This window comes from Lactuca virosa, chromosome 3, assembly GCF_052849685.1.
Source record: "Lactuca virosa cultivar CGN04683 chromosome 3, Lactuca_virosa_CGN04683_v6, whole genome shotgun sequence".
NCBI lineage: Eukaryota > Viridiplantae > Streptophyta > Magnoliopsida > Asterales > Asteraceae > Lactuca > Lactuca virosa.
The window spans coordinates 146,364,643-146,381,007 of record NC_136428.1 but is presented as its reverse complement, the minus strand read 5'-3'; the positions used below and the strand labels follow the sequence as shown (position 1 = coordinate 146,381,007).

The following is a 16,365-nucleotide window of genomic DNA, read 5'->3' as shown; positions in this document are numbered from 1 at the left end:
CCAGAACCTGAGTAGTCGGCTTTCCCCGAGATAACACGCTTCGGACCCCACAGATGGACAATGGTCGTTCGACAGGACTACCCTCCTCAAAGTCAACCGGCAAGGCATGAACTCCTCCAGCCTCTACATTTCCTCTATACCGTTTCAACACCGACATGAAACACCGGATGAATTTTACTTGCCTCAGGTAAATGTAACCGATACGCCACCTTACCAATGCGTTCGCCCACCTCAAAAGGACCATAAAAACGCTTGGACAACTGATTAGAGAGCCGATTAGCAACTGAAATTTGTCGGTAAGGACGCAGCCTGACCAACACCTTGTCTCCCACCGAAAACTCAACCTCACGCCTTTTCTGATTAGCATTGGTCTCCATTCGATTTCTGGCGACTGCCAAATTTTCTTTGAGCTGACGAATCAACAAGTCTCGTTCCCGCAACATATCATCGATGGCTGCCAATTTAGACTTTCCAGGTGGATAGGGAATAAGAGAAGGAGGTAATTTTCCATATAAAGCTTGATACGGTGACATGCAGATGCTACTATGATAGCTAGAATTATAACAAAATTCAGCCCAGCCCAAGTATGTAACCACTGTTGCGGTTGCTCCAATACCATTGCTCGTAAATACTGCTCCAATCCTCGATTAACCACCTCTGTTTGCCTATCCGTTTGCGGGTGGTAGGCGGTACTATATTTCAATTGTGTACCGCTTAGTTTGAACAAACTACTCCAGAATTGACTAACAAAGATGGCATCCCGATCTGACACCACCGTCTTTGGAAACCCGTGATGTTTGACAACAATATCCATGAACAACTCAGCCACGCGATGAGCATTGTAACGAGTGGGCAGTACACCAAAATGGGCATACTTAGTGAGCCTATCGACCACCACAAAAATCACCGTGACTCCCTTTGACATGGGCAACCCAGTGATAAAATCCATAGATACATCCTCCCACACCGCCTCAGGAATCGGCAAGGGCTGAAGTAATCCACCAGGAGCCTGAGTGGAATACTTTGTCTGTTGACAGACTAAACAACTTTTCACAAAATCCTCCACCATCTTCCTCATTCCCTTCCAATAGAACATAGCGGATAACCCTACCATCATCTTCTTGGTACCACAGTGACCAGCACTCTTTGTCTCATGGAACTCCTTGAGTAGTGTAAGTTTAAGTTTGGATTGGAGACCAATATAGTAACGGTCCTAAAAAAGGAGCAACCCGTCTTGAACTCGAAACCCCTCTATAACTTCTCTGCGTTGCAGTCGTCTAATCAAAACCGACACCTCCTCAAGACTACGGTGTTCGTCCTTAAGATTCTCCAACAACCCACTAATAGGTCGGCTAATGGACATGAATGTTGTTGTCTCAGGATCATCCTCGCTATGCATGCGAGACAAAGCATCAGTTACAATGTTAGTGACGCCTGGTTTGTATTCAATATCGAAATTGAACCCCATTAATTTGCGGACATATTGTTGTTGAACCGGCGTTTGGATTACCTGCTGCATCAATTCCTTAATACTCTTATGGTCAGTACGTATTAAGAACCGGCGCCCAATCAAATATTGTCGCCACTTGTATACCGCTTCGACATGGCATACAACTCTTGTTGATAAGTAGCTGCCCGCTTCATTCGCACACCCAATTTTCGACTAAAAAAACAAATAGGACGGCTCTTTTGTAACAGGACAGCTCCAATACCATCACTGGATGCATCAGTCTCGACAACAAAAACCTCCTCAAAATCTGGCAAGCTAAGGATTGGTGCTACAGACAACTGGTGTTTCAAGTCTTCGAAAGCCTTTTGCTCACGTTCCCCCCCCCCCCATCGAAAACCATCTTTTTGGAGCAAATCAGACAAAGGAGCAGCTATGGATGCATACCCTTGAATGAAACGTCGGTAGTAATCCGCGAGTCCTAAAAAACTTCGCACCTGTTTTTGAGTTTTAGGAACCGGCCATGCCGTGACAGCTTCCACCTTCTTAGGGTCCATTTCCACTCCTTGACCCGAAATAATATGCCCGAGATACTCAAGCGAGACGGCCCTAAAAACACATTTGGATCTTTTCACATAAAATTGATATTCCTGTAAACAGTTGAACACACACTGCAAGTGCTCAACATGAGCTGTGAGAGTTGAGCTATAAACTAATATGTCATCAAAAAAAACTATAACGAACTTGCGCAAATAAGGAGAAAAAATACGATTCATGGTGGCTTGAAAGGTGGAGGGTGCGTTTGTAAGCCCAAATGGCATCACGAGAAACTCGTAATGTCCATCATGTGTTCGGAATGCTGTTTTGTAGATATCCCTGTCATGAACACGGATCTGGTGGTATCCGGCTCGCAAATCGAGTTTAGTAAACACCGTTGCTCCACCCAATTCATCAAACATCTCATCAGCTGTAGGTATGGGAAACTTGTCTTTAACAGTCACAACATTTAATGCCCGATAGTCAACACAAAAACGGTAATTGCCATCTTTTTTTTAACCAACAAAACTGGGGATGAAAAAGGGCTATGACTAAAGCGAATAATGCCTTGGTCTAACATCTCCTTGACTAACTTCTCCATTTCCCCTTTTTGATAATGAGGGTAGCGGTAGGGACGGACATTAACAGGCTTGGTATTTGGAAATAAATGAATTCGGTGATCAATTACTCGATGCGGTGGTAGGCTAGTCGGTTCCGTGAAGAGTGATTGATACCGCACCAAAAGTGCCTCGATTTCCGGGGGAATCGGTGTGGCTGTCTCGGAGGTAGTGGACTCGCCTTTTGCTTGGTCAGGTAGTAGTTTGTGGACCTCGTACACACCGTAGATGTCATCAGTGTCGAACAAGGCTTGCATCTGATGAAACCCAATTTTCTTAAACTGTAATGCATCATCACCTGTTAACACATGCTTCTTGTTGTTGACCGAAAATTCCATAATCTGGTGAGCATAATCGTGGGTCATTTTGCCCAATTTCTGTAGCCACTGGATTCCCAATACCACCTCAGCTCCTTGCATAGGGAGAACAAATAAATCAACATTAACAATCAATCCTTGCAGCTTGAGATTGACCTGGGCACACACGTGATCACAAAGCAACGTTTCCCCACTTCCAATGTACACTTTAAATGGTTTGGTGGGTGTAATCGGTAATTTCAGTCGCTCAATCAATGAGGGTTGTACAAAATTATGGGTGCTGCCATTATCAATCAATACATGTACCTCAGTGGATGAAATCGTGCCCCGCAATTGAAGGGAACGAGGGCTACCATGTCCAACAAACGAGTTTAAACATGAAACATCACCGGTCTCAACTGAGTCATCTGGAGCCGTCGTTGTGTCCTTCTGCCCCGTATCCAAATGATCTTCTTCTGACGACATCATCAACATAAATTTCCCAGGACATTTATGCCCCTTTGCCCACTTGTTATCACAATTGAAGCATAGCCCTAAGTTCATACGTATGTGTCTTTCAGCAGCTGAAATCCACTTAATCGGAAGTGGTTTAGGCGTACTTCCAATTGGTTTTGAGGTTGGGGACGATAACAATGCTTGTCGGGTCGGTTCGCCTTTTAGTGAAATGGATTGTGCATGTGAGACCTGCTGTTTGGCCCCAGTTGTGTTAGAGGGCGCACTGGGCTTAGCCGGTGTGGAAGTGGCCCATGCATCGCTAAAACGAGCCTCGGTAACTCGGGCTAAGGCGAAAGCATCACCTAAAGTAGATGGTCTGGATATCAATAATTCTCGTTGGATAGCAGGCTTCAGGCCCGAGATGTAAAACGAGATGAGTAGGGTTTCAGAAACGTCAGTGACTCGATTCATAAGTTTTTCAAATTCTCCCTGATAGTGTGCTACTGTTTCGGTTTGAAGGAGCTTGGAAAGCGCTCCTTGTGGGTCTTCATACTTTGACGGTCCAAAGCGATTTCGTACACTTTCGATGAATTCATCCCATGTTGTGATGAGGTTGTTAAGAGTCATCCATCGGAACCACTCGGATGCGTCGCCTTCTAAATTAAAGTCGATGATGCGGAGGCGTTGTTCGTTGGTGGTTGCATGAAGAGTAAAATACTCATTAATGGCAAAGATCCAACTTTCCGGGTCAGAACCCCTAAACTTGGGGACGTCAAGGCGCATAGATCGGGGGATCCCGTCTCGTTCACCTCCATGGCGATTACCTGTCAATGCAAGGGTGCGAGTGTTCTGTAATTCCTAGGTCAAGAGGTTAATTTGCTGCGTAAAAGAATCGGCTTGTTCTTTCAGCAACAGACAGATGGTGGTTTCGTCCATTGGCAATGAAAGCACCAATTGATACAATCAACTAGGTACCCTCCTGTGTTCTTCGAGTGAATACTAACTCCAGCAACATAAGAGAAGAAGAATAGATAAACCCAATCTGTTGATTGGTGATTTCATTCACACTTAAATATTTGTAAATTAAGTTTATCAAATCCTAAAACAAAGCCTATTAATACGAAAGTAATGCTAATCTGCAAATAAAACCAAACAAACTAAATACTACTTTAAATCCCAACCAATCTGATCTGCAACCAAAGTCGCTAGACTTTATCCATCACATAATCTTGCTGCCATGCTGGAACAACGGATACTCTTCCCGAACGTCTTGGCCCTTCCACTGTTGGCCGTGTAACAACTCATTAAATAAAGAATGAAAGCAACTACCTCATTTCCTCTTAATATTCACATCATTCACTAATACTTGGACTTTGTCATCCTTAATATACCTTATGTTTCCTAAGTCCCTTTTCCTTCTCTTTCTGGATTTAGCTAGCTTGTGGATACCATTTAAATACATTACAAATATAATGTATTTAAATGGTTTTCCAAGATGTAATTTAGTGATTCATTGTAGATTTTGAAGTCATTGATAGTGTCTCAGGACCATTTAAAACCTTTTGATACCAACAATACTATAGTTACTCAGAAAAAAAAAAAAAAAAAAAAACATATTCACATCATAAATCCAAACTCATACGTCAAAACTATCGCATCGTCCATGAGAATATTAACATACAGAGGCGAAGACAATAGGAGGACTGTCGGGTGCTCTGCCCCCTAAATTCCACATATATCCATTGCGGGACTTGAACCCTCAACCTCAAAGAGTGAGGGCAACTCCGGATACCACTGGGCTAGAAACTATTTTATTATTTTAATTACCTATTGATTATATATTCATTTGTTCATAAATAGCTTTTAACTTAAATCTTACCGTCTTCGTCCTATTTATCTTATTTTAATTTGCTGTTGATTATATATCATTTCTTCATAAATATTTTTTTGTTAATCGACGATTCACCAATCACCAAAGTAGTGTGGCTATTTTTAGTTAATTTTCAATTAAGAAATTGTTTCTACCTACACTGTAGTATCAACACAATTTCAATTTTCTAATTAAGAAAGAAAATTTTGATTCTTATCATATATCTTATTTTATGTTACTTATAGTTAATAATATATTATATTGTAATTAATTATTTAATTATATTTGATAATTTAGTTTATTATAATCATATGGTAAATTATTAGCAAGAAAAAAACCGTCGAATTTTTTTCTAGGGAATAGAAGATGAATATGAGTGAATTGAAAACTTTTAAAGATTGATCATTATATCAATGTAGTTTCTATCTCGACAAACTTTTCTTTTAAAATTTTAAATTATATTACTTTTTTCGGATATAACATTATATTTGAATATATTATTACGATGTAAAGCTATCAACTCCGTTATTCTTAAATCCTAGCTCTACCACTGTTAACATAGTAGTCGATGTCAAGATATGCAACGTCTCCAACGAAGAGACTCTTTTAACCTTGGATTAAGCCACACTGTTTGATCTTTCACGATTCAAATACATCTACTATAGGAATAAGATTTCTATCTAAATGGATTAGCACAAACTAATTATTACATAGAATTACAACATTAAATACTTTTTTATCGAAATGTTGAAAGCAAGTTCATATTTTCTTCTTTTGATATTCTTAATGGCATGTTTAAGCATCTAGGAATACGAAGGCTTTTTCTAACTTAATCATATCAACTCAAACATATTACAACTCCATTGGGAATGAAGCTACATATCAACTCAACTCATTTGGAATATGGATTGTAATAAACACATGAAAAACAAGTTAGAATACAAGGAATCAAAATACATGAATTTAAGTAAAGGTTGGGTTAACTCATAACATATTACAACTTATATAGTTCACAAAGATGCGATGAATCTCTGGATTTTGGCTTGTGCTTTCTCTTTCTCATCTGGGCCATCAAGATCACCGATGTTGTCATGATATTCCTATTTCATTAAACAAACAATTATTTAAAAACTAATTTTTCTATTCATAATTATTTTTTACTAATAATTTGTAAAAAGTATATATATTTACCTGTAGTACATTCTTGACGTCTGTTTTAGTCAACTTTTGTTGCTTAAGTAGTAATTCAATTCTTGCCTTTATCCGAGGATGCCTACAAATATTAATTATAGTCAAAATCAACAAATGTTTTATAAAAAAAAAATAATAAATAATAATAATAATCGAAGATACTTACTCGGATGTCCAAAGATGACCCAAAATAACTGCAATTAACTGTAATGTGCAACCACAAACAAAAGAGATTAGCATGAGATTTTATTATCTCTAATTTTTAATTTGAGTAAATTACATGAATGGTCCCTATGGTTTGGGGTAATTTGCATGTTTGATCCCGAACTTATTTTTTTAACTCGGAAGGTCCCTACTGTTTGTTTTTGTTGCGCGCTTGGTCCATGTCTTACCTAAAAAGACTATTTTGCCCTTGATTTTTTAATTTATTTAAACCCCACTTCCACCTCACCTTACCTTACCTTACCTTACCTACCCCAACTTATTTAAATAAATTAAAAAATCAAGGACAAAGTAGTCTTTTTAGGTAATACAGGGACCAAGCGCGCAACAAAAACAAACTGTAGGGACCTTCCGAGTTAAAAAATAAGATAGGGACCAAACGTGCAAATTACCCCAAACCATAGGGGCCATTCGTGTAATTTACTCTTTTAATTTTTATAAAGTGAAATATTGTATAGATTATAAAAGAAATCATTACCTGAAGAGAATAGAGTCCAGATTCTAGCTTTCGATTGTATTTTTCATCTTCATCCATCTGCAAGATTATAAAATAATAATAAGTATTAGTTCCATGATTGCTAAAAGATTGAAAAAAGAACAATATATAAAAAATAAACCTCAAGATCATCAAGTTCAAGATCATTCAGTCTTTCGGATTCTTCTTTCACTCTGTTTGAATATCTATAGAAAATAAAAAAAACAAATGATTTGAGTATAAACATGATCAAAAGAAAGAAGATACTTTTCAAATGTAGAGAATGTATTTTTGTAAAAGAAAAATGGGAGAAAATTATATACCTCATATAAAGCTCCATTAGCCTGTCTATCTTTTCATACTCATTTTCCACAAATTTACTGAGTAATCTTTCCCTTCTTGAACCCCTCAAAACTCCACCTGTTAATGCATATATCATCCAAATCAAAGGCCAAGATTTTGATAATTCATGTCTTGAACAAAAGAATTCACTACTAATTAGCAATTAAAAGAATTGTTATATGTAATATTGTCACATGAACTAAATTGTACCACAGAGATTAACTTAAAAATGACAGAAAATTAAAATCTTGAAAAACAGTGACTCAAAGGTATAAATAAACATACAAGATCAAAGTTCACTTGCCTTCTTACCAAAAAGTGAAGCAACCAATGATATAAGGCGTTCCTCCAACTCTTCTTTAGATCTCTTCTTGTTTTTGGTTGTTGGAATCTGAAGTAAAATCAACTCAAGGTTATGATCTATAAAATCTAAACATGAAAGAGTATACTAGAAATGCAGAAGGAAGGAGATAATTTAAGCACTTAAAGATTATTAGATAAAACGTTGTAATAAGGCAATCTTTTCTTATAATTATTTGCAGATGATTATGAAGAACACAATAGAAATTATAACAAAATATGGAGGTTGCTAGTTGCAGAATGATAAAGCATTGAAACAAGATCAAAACAATGGTGATATGATACTAGGGAGGGAGATGAACTTGCCTTACCCATGAAAGCAGGGAAAGCGGTTTTAAGCCCCATAACATCAACAAACCGTTCACAAGCAGGTGGATAATTCGTCATTGCAAAATCAAGAGCTCTGATGGCTGATCCATAACACAATTTCTTCTGGTTCATGATAATAATCATCAATTCAACCCCTTCAGCTTTCAAAAACCTCTCCTTGTTCTCCAATGGCATCAACAAACAACACAAGCAATCAAAGAGATTCTCAACCATCTCCTCTTCATCTAAACTCTTTGGATCCCTCGACTTATAAATTGCCACAGCCTGCAACACCACATCCACACCATTCATTTGACCTAACCTCTTCTGATTTGCCACACTGCTTTGAAGCAAAATCGCCAGTATCTCGGAAGCATATTGCTTATTGCTATCAAACTCTCGAACCTTTATCTTGCCAATAATCCACCGCAACAGCTTAGTTCGTTCACATACCATCTCAGCCACCGCAGGCTTCACTTCAATCAAATTCTCAATCGTCGAAAGCGTACTGTAAACCGCTGCCACCTCATCCGGATCCGTCTCGGATAATCGTAACAGATTCTGTAACAACGATTCAAGCACGTTGTTCTCGATTAAACAATCAACAAGAATCCGAGCAGGTTCATCGTTTTCGTCCAATACGTCTTCATCAGTAAGGTCTTGGAGAAGACCAACAACGTCAATAGCGATATCAGTATTATCGTGAGTTAGAAGATCAAGAATGGCTGGAATCGTGTTGAGGTTAACTAGGTCAGGATAGAGTTCCGGAGCTCCAGCAAGGATTTTGAGCTTCTCGATCTCTTCGTGAAGCTCGATTTCGGAATCAGCGAACTTCTCTGGTTGGTCAGGGTACTTGAGGCGGGCGGCAATGTTGTCGCGAAGGCGGCGTTCGAAGGAGAGGACGAGTTTCTTTAGGGTTTTAACGTCGAGAACTTCAACGGAGTTTTGTGACTTCTCGATTTCTTCTAAAAGGGAAAAGTCGACGCCACCGTTTGCGACGGCGGGGGAATCATCGACGTCCTCATTGCTGTCTCGCTTTCTCTTGGCTGTGTAGTGATTACGTTCATCGGTGGCCTCCATTGTGTGTTCCAGGTCGCCGGAAATTTTCCTAAACCCTTACCCTCTTATTTTTCAGGGATATTTATACAGTGCGTATAAATGGACTTATGGAACTCTTATTTTCATACCTCTTGGCCCAATTTTATATTTTCAATGAAATTATTTCAAAAATTGTATATAAAGTGGTTAATATATATACTAAGTATATTTTTTTAAGGTTTGAAACAAATTATTTTTAATGTTTTAAGTTATCAACAAATTAAAAAAAAAAAAAAAAAAAAGATGTTATAAAATCCCATAAATGTTTATTTTTTTTATTCTACTTTTTATACTATACCAGATATAATATGTTATTTTTTATTTTTTATTTTTGGTTTATATTTTAAATTTTGTTATGAATCTAATCCAATTAGTAACTTTTATCGTATGATATGTATAAGTAAGAACCTTAAATAAAATTAAACTAGTGTATAAAGAATAATAATATTTTATAATATCAAATAAAAAATATATTACAAATCTATCTCATGCTCATTTAAAAATGGAGGCTGATTTATCCACTGAGTCTTTTAATCCATCCACAGAAAAATAAGTGTGTGGACAAATATACCCTCGATATAATTTGTAAATATTTAATTAAAACTTAAAAGAGAGGAACCCCACGTTTGGAAACTCCAAACAGCACAAGATGCATTGCGCTGCTTGTTTATCTGTCAACACATCTTCAAGAGCTTGAATTAATTGCATCATCGAAAGAAAAACTGCTGATTTCGTTTTCATTCTACTGATAATATCTACAAGGACATTCAATTGTAAAGGCGATAGCATCATCTAGATAACCATTGCTGATTTCAGTTTAATTTATAGGTATTTATCGATAATTCACAGAGGTCAGCGGATTACAAATCTTAATGGTGCCTTGGTTGCAGATGTTAAACGAAAGAAAATGGTTGTCAGAGTTGATCATGAAGACGATGTTTTTACATTAACTGTGGAGCCTAATATAGATCATTCACCAGAGAGAGAGTCGTTTGCAAATTCCTTCTGCGGAGTTTCAGGTTCTCTGGAGAGAGCCGTCGCCGATTGCAGGTGAGTGAGTGAGTGAGTGGGTGTGTGAGTGAGTGAGTGAGTGAGTGAGTGAGTGAGTGAGAGCCTCTGAGATGGTGATCGAGAAAGAGAAGGGAAGATAGTGGCCCACAGTGGGTTCCTACTTTTGAGTGAGAGGGGCCAATGGAGGTTTAGTGGTGGTGGAAGGGGGGAGGCGATAGTTTAGAGGAGGTGGTCACCGAAGATAGTAACGGAGGATCTACTCTATGGTGGTCGCCGAGATGGTGACGAAGGATCTACTCTATGGTGATGAGTGGAAAGGATGTGGAAGAAGAAGATTTGTTGGCATTTGCAGATTTGTGTCTTTAACATACTAAATAAGATGAGGGTATAATTGTTCATATATTGAGCTATTGCCCTAATTCTTCATTGCAATGTGGTTTGGAAGCTCAGGGTTCGTGTTCTTATCATACCAGGTGGTACGTACAATTTTGAAGCTCATATGAATACGACTTAGTTATTATAGTCCAATCGAATTTGACGGCCCCAAATGATTCATATTTGTTATTGAAACTTTGAGTTGGTGAATTTTGTAATAATTAGTTTTTTCTTCATGATTCGCTCTCATAACATCCACAATGCATAGTTCAATGGGAGAGTTGAATGAGGTGGAATGCCTAATTGGCATTGAATGGGTTAAACTCTACCATTATGGGATGCCATGTTGGTATTCAATGGATATGGAGTTTAATGACCATTGAACTCTTCAATGAGAAAAAAAAAACATTTTAACTATTATATATATATATCATTGAACTCTATTGAGTTCAATGCGATGTAGGAAAATTAATATAGAGTTGTATAGCAAATAACATGATGATGTGTCAATATGTTAAACTCTAACAAGTTTAATACATTGTGGATGCCCTCAGAATGAACGAATGTATATGTAAGTCAGGTGATCTTATTCTCTAGTATTCGGTGGATTATTTTAGATTTATATCATTTTACATTGATGCAATCTCTATACATTTACTGTTTACATGATTTAATACATCTCTGAATGCAGTTATGTATCGAATGAAAATTTTATACTGCAATATGATAAAGTCATTGTTCGCAACACATCAACTGTTAATAACTGAAATAATGGTAATTCCCTGTAGTTAATTATGTTGTGCTGAAGATTGAGCGTCAAAGGAGGAAGAAAGGACTAGGAACGTGCGTTTGGAAACAATTCACTGGGTTTCACTCCCTGAAATATCTCTTATTTTAAATCTTAATATAAATCAGGGGCATAACTGTCACTTAACTTTAAAATTATGTGGATCGATAAAAAAAAAACAGTGGAAAAATCAACACCCTTTAAAAATACAAGTTATATGTATTTTACCAAGAGTCAAAAATGTTTTCTATTTAATGAACAAATTAAACGACCTTTGCTTGTCGGCCCAATAATAGAAATTCATATCCTTGACAAATTAGACAACCTTTTCTCTATCAAATACAATTTGAATTTTGATTTAAACTAGAGGGGAATCATGTGCGCCGTTGGCGCTGTGTTTGTTTTTTTCCTTATTTCAAGTTGTAGCAAATGGTAGAACATAGTATAAAATGAATCAAAACATATTACATGTACAGAAGGGGTCTTCATATGACAAACAAATCATTGAAAGTATGTTGCTATTTAGTGTATTTTACCCTAGAAAAGAACCAAAAAGGTAAAAAAGTTTTGAAATGATTTACCATTTGTTGCAAGGCACGACCAGAAGAAACAATATCTACAGAAAAAACGATGCATATTCAAAATATTAGAACCGATCATCTAAGATAAACTAAAAGTAATAAAAATCTTACTCTTTATTGGTGGAAGGATCCCATTTGTGTTCCACAACTGCGTTTGGTTCTCAAATTCCGACGGAATAGGAATCTGAGATTCCATTCCATGGTTGAATTGTTTGAAAGAAGTCAAAAATTTTACTTAAAAAGACATAATCTTTTTTCTTAAAAAAATAGAAAAAAAATTAGATAAATTGGAGGGGATAATGATTTAAATAAAATATATAAACTAATTAAATTAGTAAGTTAAAATATATTGTAATTCGTAATTAACTATTAAACAGCAAAAATAACAATAAAACAAAAAAGCTACTTATTGTGGGATTGGTTCCACTTCCATTTGTCCTACTCTCATTATAAGGAATTGCTTAGCAGCCAAACTCCCTGCTCCACTTCTATTAAAGGTAACTTATAATGTTTTCTGTTTTTCATCTTTGTTCACTTTTCCAAAACACTAATTGATTAACTTCAACTTGTATTCTTTATAAAAAAAAAACAACCATAAAGTATTATATTTATTATAACTTAAATAGGAACGGAGGTTTACCAATTATAAATAACCTGCAAATGCAAGACCTCTTCAACCTTTGTTCAATCTGTTCTGATATTTTCCCATCAGAAGACATGAGCATTTGGTTGGAAATTATGGAAAATATAAAGCTATCTACTTACCATCACTTTAATAGATTGGTTGCTCTGTGGTTTCTAGAGAGTAACATAGACTGTGTCCACCTTATTCAATCCATATTAGAGAAGCATGAACCTAAAGAGTTAGATTGATAAACAAAGGTAGCATCAGTGTCCACATCAACAAAGCCGTCAATAAACTTCAACATATTGATGAAAATAGGGGAGCACAACTCAAATTATTTTTAATTCTCTTTAACTCAACCTTCACGAAACAATGCATACCTGAGAAACCAAAAATAAATAAAATTGAGCAATCTAAGCATGATAAATATAAAATTTGATTGGTTTTACCTCGCGGAAGATGAAGACCAAACTGCAAACTTTATGTTACAAAAACAAAACCAAATATAAATAAACTGATGCCTCCTTCGGTTTATTATCCGATTTATTATACCTCATCTTCAGCCAAGTAGAAAAGGCATCGATGAACATAGTCAATCAGGAGTTTCATGATCACACAAGTACAACATATAAAAGAAGGGTTTGGATGAGTCGTCCATTAAAAAAAACAGTCAAATTGGAGTTTTGTTCAATAAAATGAACAAAGCATTATGTGCCTCAGCAAAGTAATAGCTAGCCACCCGACTGTTACAGAAAAAAGTTGATATTCTCGGTACATGTTGTATAAATATGTATGAAACCTGCAAAGAACAGAAAGCAAGAAAATTTACATTCATATGTATAAATGGTTTAAAATGCTTAGCATATATCTGATTATTTTTTGTTGATTATATGATAAATTAAAAAAAAAAAAAAAAAAAAACTCTAATTGAAGCACGATTGAACAACTATAAATTGAACCTAAATCCAAGATTTTATAGAGAAACATGCACCTATCACAGGAGTTGCTATAAAAAAAAACTGTTTATCTTGATTATATTTAATAAAAAAATTTATTTATAATTTTAAACAACATATACACTTTGATTATCAGTACTACAAAAAATATTTTGTTTCAGAATATTTATATTTATAATTTAATAATAATAAAAAAAGAATTGTTACAAATTAAGTATAAAAAAAAAAAGCCAACCTTGGATTCCAAACTGGATCATCTACTATGACCCGATCTGCTTTTGTTAAGGTGAGTCCCAAACCAGCAACTTGAGGAGTTAAAAGAAATATTGGAGCTCCAATACCCTGTTGAAAATCCCGTTATTATTAATAAATTATTAATAAAAGTCATATTTTTTCTAAACTGAATAAAATAAAATAAAAAAGTCACTAAAGAACTTTTCATTATCACAAACTGATCATGTAATTTGCAATAATGAAAAGGTACTCATGACATTCTATTTTAAGTTGAGTGGGGTCAGTTGAGAAGAACAAAAACAATGTACTTTGCCTCACTTGGACATTTTATCGAACATATGTAGGGCATAGCTTAGCAACATAACTTCAAAGATGATATAATTAACAAAACAAACATAAGAACTATTCCAGAAAATGAAAGCAAATTAATTAATTAATCTTTGGAGAAGATGCTTACCTGGTAGTTTTGGAGATGCATCCTATGTGATAGTAGTATTAACCTTCAGATGAAATCGAGATTCCTTTTAGAGAGTGTCTTTCATGGTAGGCTCATCGTGGACCTGTTCTATTATTGCTGTATCCTGGTAGTCAGTGAATATTTTAGTTAATAATCTGTCAAAATTGGGGAAGAAGAAGATAATTCAGAGGAAACTCAATTGAACTTAATGCCAAAAAGTTCAAGGCCACATCCAAACATGTATGGCCTGTAATTTGTACTCAAATCCCATACAACCCATATTCAACTCTTAAAAAGCTATATGGCTGGAAAAGGGATTGATTTCTACTGACCTGAATGATATTGCGGGTGTCCATGATCGATTGCAGTGAATCGACTGTGGATTCCAGAATTGAAAACAAAAAAGAAAATAAGGCCCAGATCGATAAATTCTTCAGGAGCTAACCATCATCCTCGATTGTTGTGTTGTCATAAACCCTAATTTCAACAAAATTGAAAAAAAAAATCCATTCATCAGATAAAAATGTCCAGCAATCGAAAGACTCCAACCACTCGTGCTCTCTGCTGCCAAATGAAAACGTGAATTGATTAAATGAATAGAAGCAGCAGTAGGCGGTGACAGTTTGTTTGTTGTCGGTGCCAGAACACAACTGTGAACGCCGACATCGCCTCCAAAGAAAGACAAAGTAGATAGAAAGAAGATGGTGGGGAACGGCCAGGATGTTGCCGGTGGTGGTGCGTCCGCAAAGCACAGAGCAGCGGAGAAGCGAAAAGGCAAAGCTTTGAAGCGAGTTCTTCCGCTGGCGCCGATATTGAAGAGAGAAAGTGGAGGAGGAAGTAAGCGGTGCAGATATGAAGCAGAGTGTTGTTGCTTCGTTGCAGAAATCATCACAAAAAAAACATACATGAACTCTGTCGGTATGAATTGGAAGTGTAAGCGTAAGAAGGCATGAGGGAACATCAACGACTTTCCATGTGTTGACCGTGTTATCCCAAACAACTGAAACGATTGTTAATGTCTTCGGGCAAGGGCAAAATCGAAGACAGAAGATGAACAAAGAGAGAAGTAGAGAAAGACAGGAGATGAAATTGGGAGTGGTGAATGAAAGAGGAGCGCAGGAAATTGCAGGAGACATGGAAGCTTTCCAGATGAAATTAAGAGCAAATTGAGATAAGAAGAAAGGGGCGAAGTGAAAGGCGGTGGAGTCAAAGGCGGTGAAGAGGAAGTGATAAAAGGGCAAAGTAGTAAAAGTATGGTGGTGTTAAAGTAAGAATGAGAAGTCAAGTGGCAAAGATAAAAAACTATACTGCTGCCCAACTTTTTAAGTTATATATAATTTAAAGCGTCTCTAATTTGCATATGGACTTGGGCCAATATTGTCTTTGAAGATGCATTTTATATATATATATATATATATATATATATATATATATATATATATATATATATATATTGGTTTTGCTCTAAAAACAATTTTATTTGAATGATTTTTTTTTATTTGGGTCTTGATACTAAAATTATTTTATTTCTATTGTTATACTTTATAAATGTCGTTTGTGTAGTTTCTATTAATGACTTTTTGGATAATTGTCACAAACATGGGTAGGTCATAAATGAATAAACGATAGAATATGTTTGATTCACATTTCATAATGCCCTTCAATGGTCACCTCGTCGTTACCTGCACCCACAGTTTCATTCCTCAATAAGATCCACCATTAATTTCCATCCACATCGGTATGATACGGTAATATAAGTGACTATATATATTGAAATCCCTCATCTCTCCTGTTAGTGTATCCCACATCGGTACGACACGGTCTTATAAGTGACTATATGTTGGATCCCCATTCTCTCCACAATGGCTCTTTTGGAGAGACAATCTTGGGCTCTACATATATTTATATGGTATCAGAGTCGACGTCCCGCATCCAGGTGGCTCAGCACACCCCTGTCTATTGTCTATCCTCATTGAGCTCTGATTTTGACGGGGAGTGTTAGTGTATCCCATATCGGTGTGACACGCTCTTATAAGTGACTTTATAGGTTGGAATCCCCTTCTCTCAACGAAGACTCTTTTGGAGAGACAATCTTGGGTTCTACATATATTTACACCCT

General features: G+C 36.4%; 2 protein-coding genes, 1 long non-coding RNA gene and 1 pseudogene across 7 annotated transcripts; all 4 read right to left on the bottom strand.

The window, feature by feature from the left end:
• Positions 1-1,569: 1,569 nt before the first annotated feature.
• On the bottom strand, positions 1,570-2,268 carry LOC145164149 (putative mitochondrial protein AtMg00860 pseudogene; annotated as a pseudogene).
• Positions 2,269-2,453: 185 nt separating this feature from the next.
• LOC145164147 (uncharacterized) lies at positions 2,454-4,136 on the bottom strand. The gene has a single exon (XM_079082872.1). The coding sequence runs from the start codon at positions 4,134-4,136 to the stop codon at positions 2,454-2,456; it is 1,683 nt and encodes a 560-aa protein (XP_078938998.1).
• Positions 4,137-6,105: 1,969 nt separating this feature from the next.
• Positions 6,106-9,268, bottom strand: LOC145166672 (ARM repeat superfamily protein). The gene is made up of 8 exons (XM_079085692.1): positions 8,120-9,268; positions 7,766-7,844; positions 7,435-7,531; positions 7,254-7,317; positions 7,115-7,171; positions 6,581-6,618; positions 6,415-6,496; positions 6,106-6,323 (listed from the first exon to the last, which is right to left on the bottom strand). The coding sequence occupies exons 1-8, from the start codon at positions 9,200-9,202 to the stop codon at positions 6,234-6,236; spliced, it is 1,590 nt and encodes a 529-aa protein (XP_078941818.1). The 5' UTR covers positions 9,203-9,268; the 3' UTR covers positions 6,106-6,233.
• Positions 9,269-11,744: 2,476 nt separating this feature from the next.
• Positions 11,745-15,522, bottom strand: LOC145166670 (uncharacterized). Of its 5 annotated transcripts, none has more exons than XR_013740654.1 (6): positions 14,579-15,522; positions 14,247-14,370; positions 13,791-13,897; positions 12,740-13,398; positions 12,086-12,668; positions 11,745-12,009 (listed from the first exon to the last, which is right to left on the bottom strand). It is a non-coding gene; the product is annotated as an uncharacterized LOC145166670 (long non-coding RNA). The 5 variants fall into 5 exon arrangements; XR_013740655.1 differs by having other exon boundaries at positions 12,086-12,663; XR_013740652.1 differs by having other exon boundaries at positions 12,086-12,979; positions 13,049-13,398; positions 14,579-15,520.
• Between the last annotated feature and the right edge of the window lie 843 nt (positions 15,523-16,365).

What these genes read in the sequence shown, in the direction of transcription:
- LOC145164147 (XM_079082872.1), bottom strand. Translation starts at nt 4,136, where the DNA reads ATGCGCCTTGACGTCCCCAAGTTTAGGGGTTCTGACCCGGAAAGTTGG.
- LOC145166672 (XM_079085692.1), bottom strand. Translation starts at nt 9,202, where the DNA reads ATGGAGGCCACCGATGAACGTAATCACTACACAGCCAAGAGAAAGCGA. An exon ending in TTGAACTTGATGATCTTGAG is followed by an intron (nt 7,172 to 7,253) that starts GTTTATTTTTTA and finishes ATAATCTTGCAG; the next exon opens with ATGGATGAAGATGAAAAATA. An exon ending in GGTCATCTTTGGACATCCGA is followed by an intron (nt 6,497 to 6,580) that starts GTAAGTATCTTC and finishes TAATATTTGTAG; the next exon opens with GCATCCTCGGATAAAGGCAA.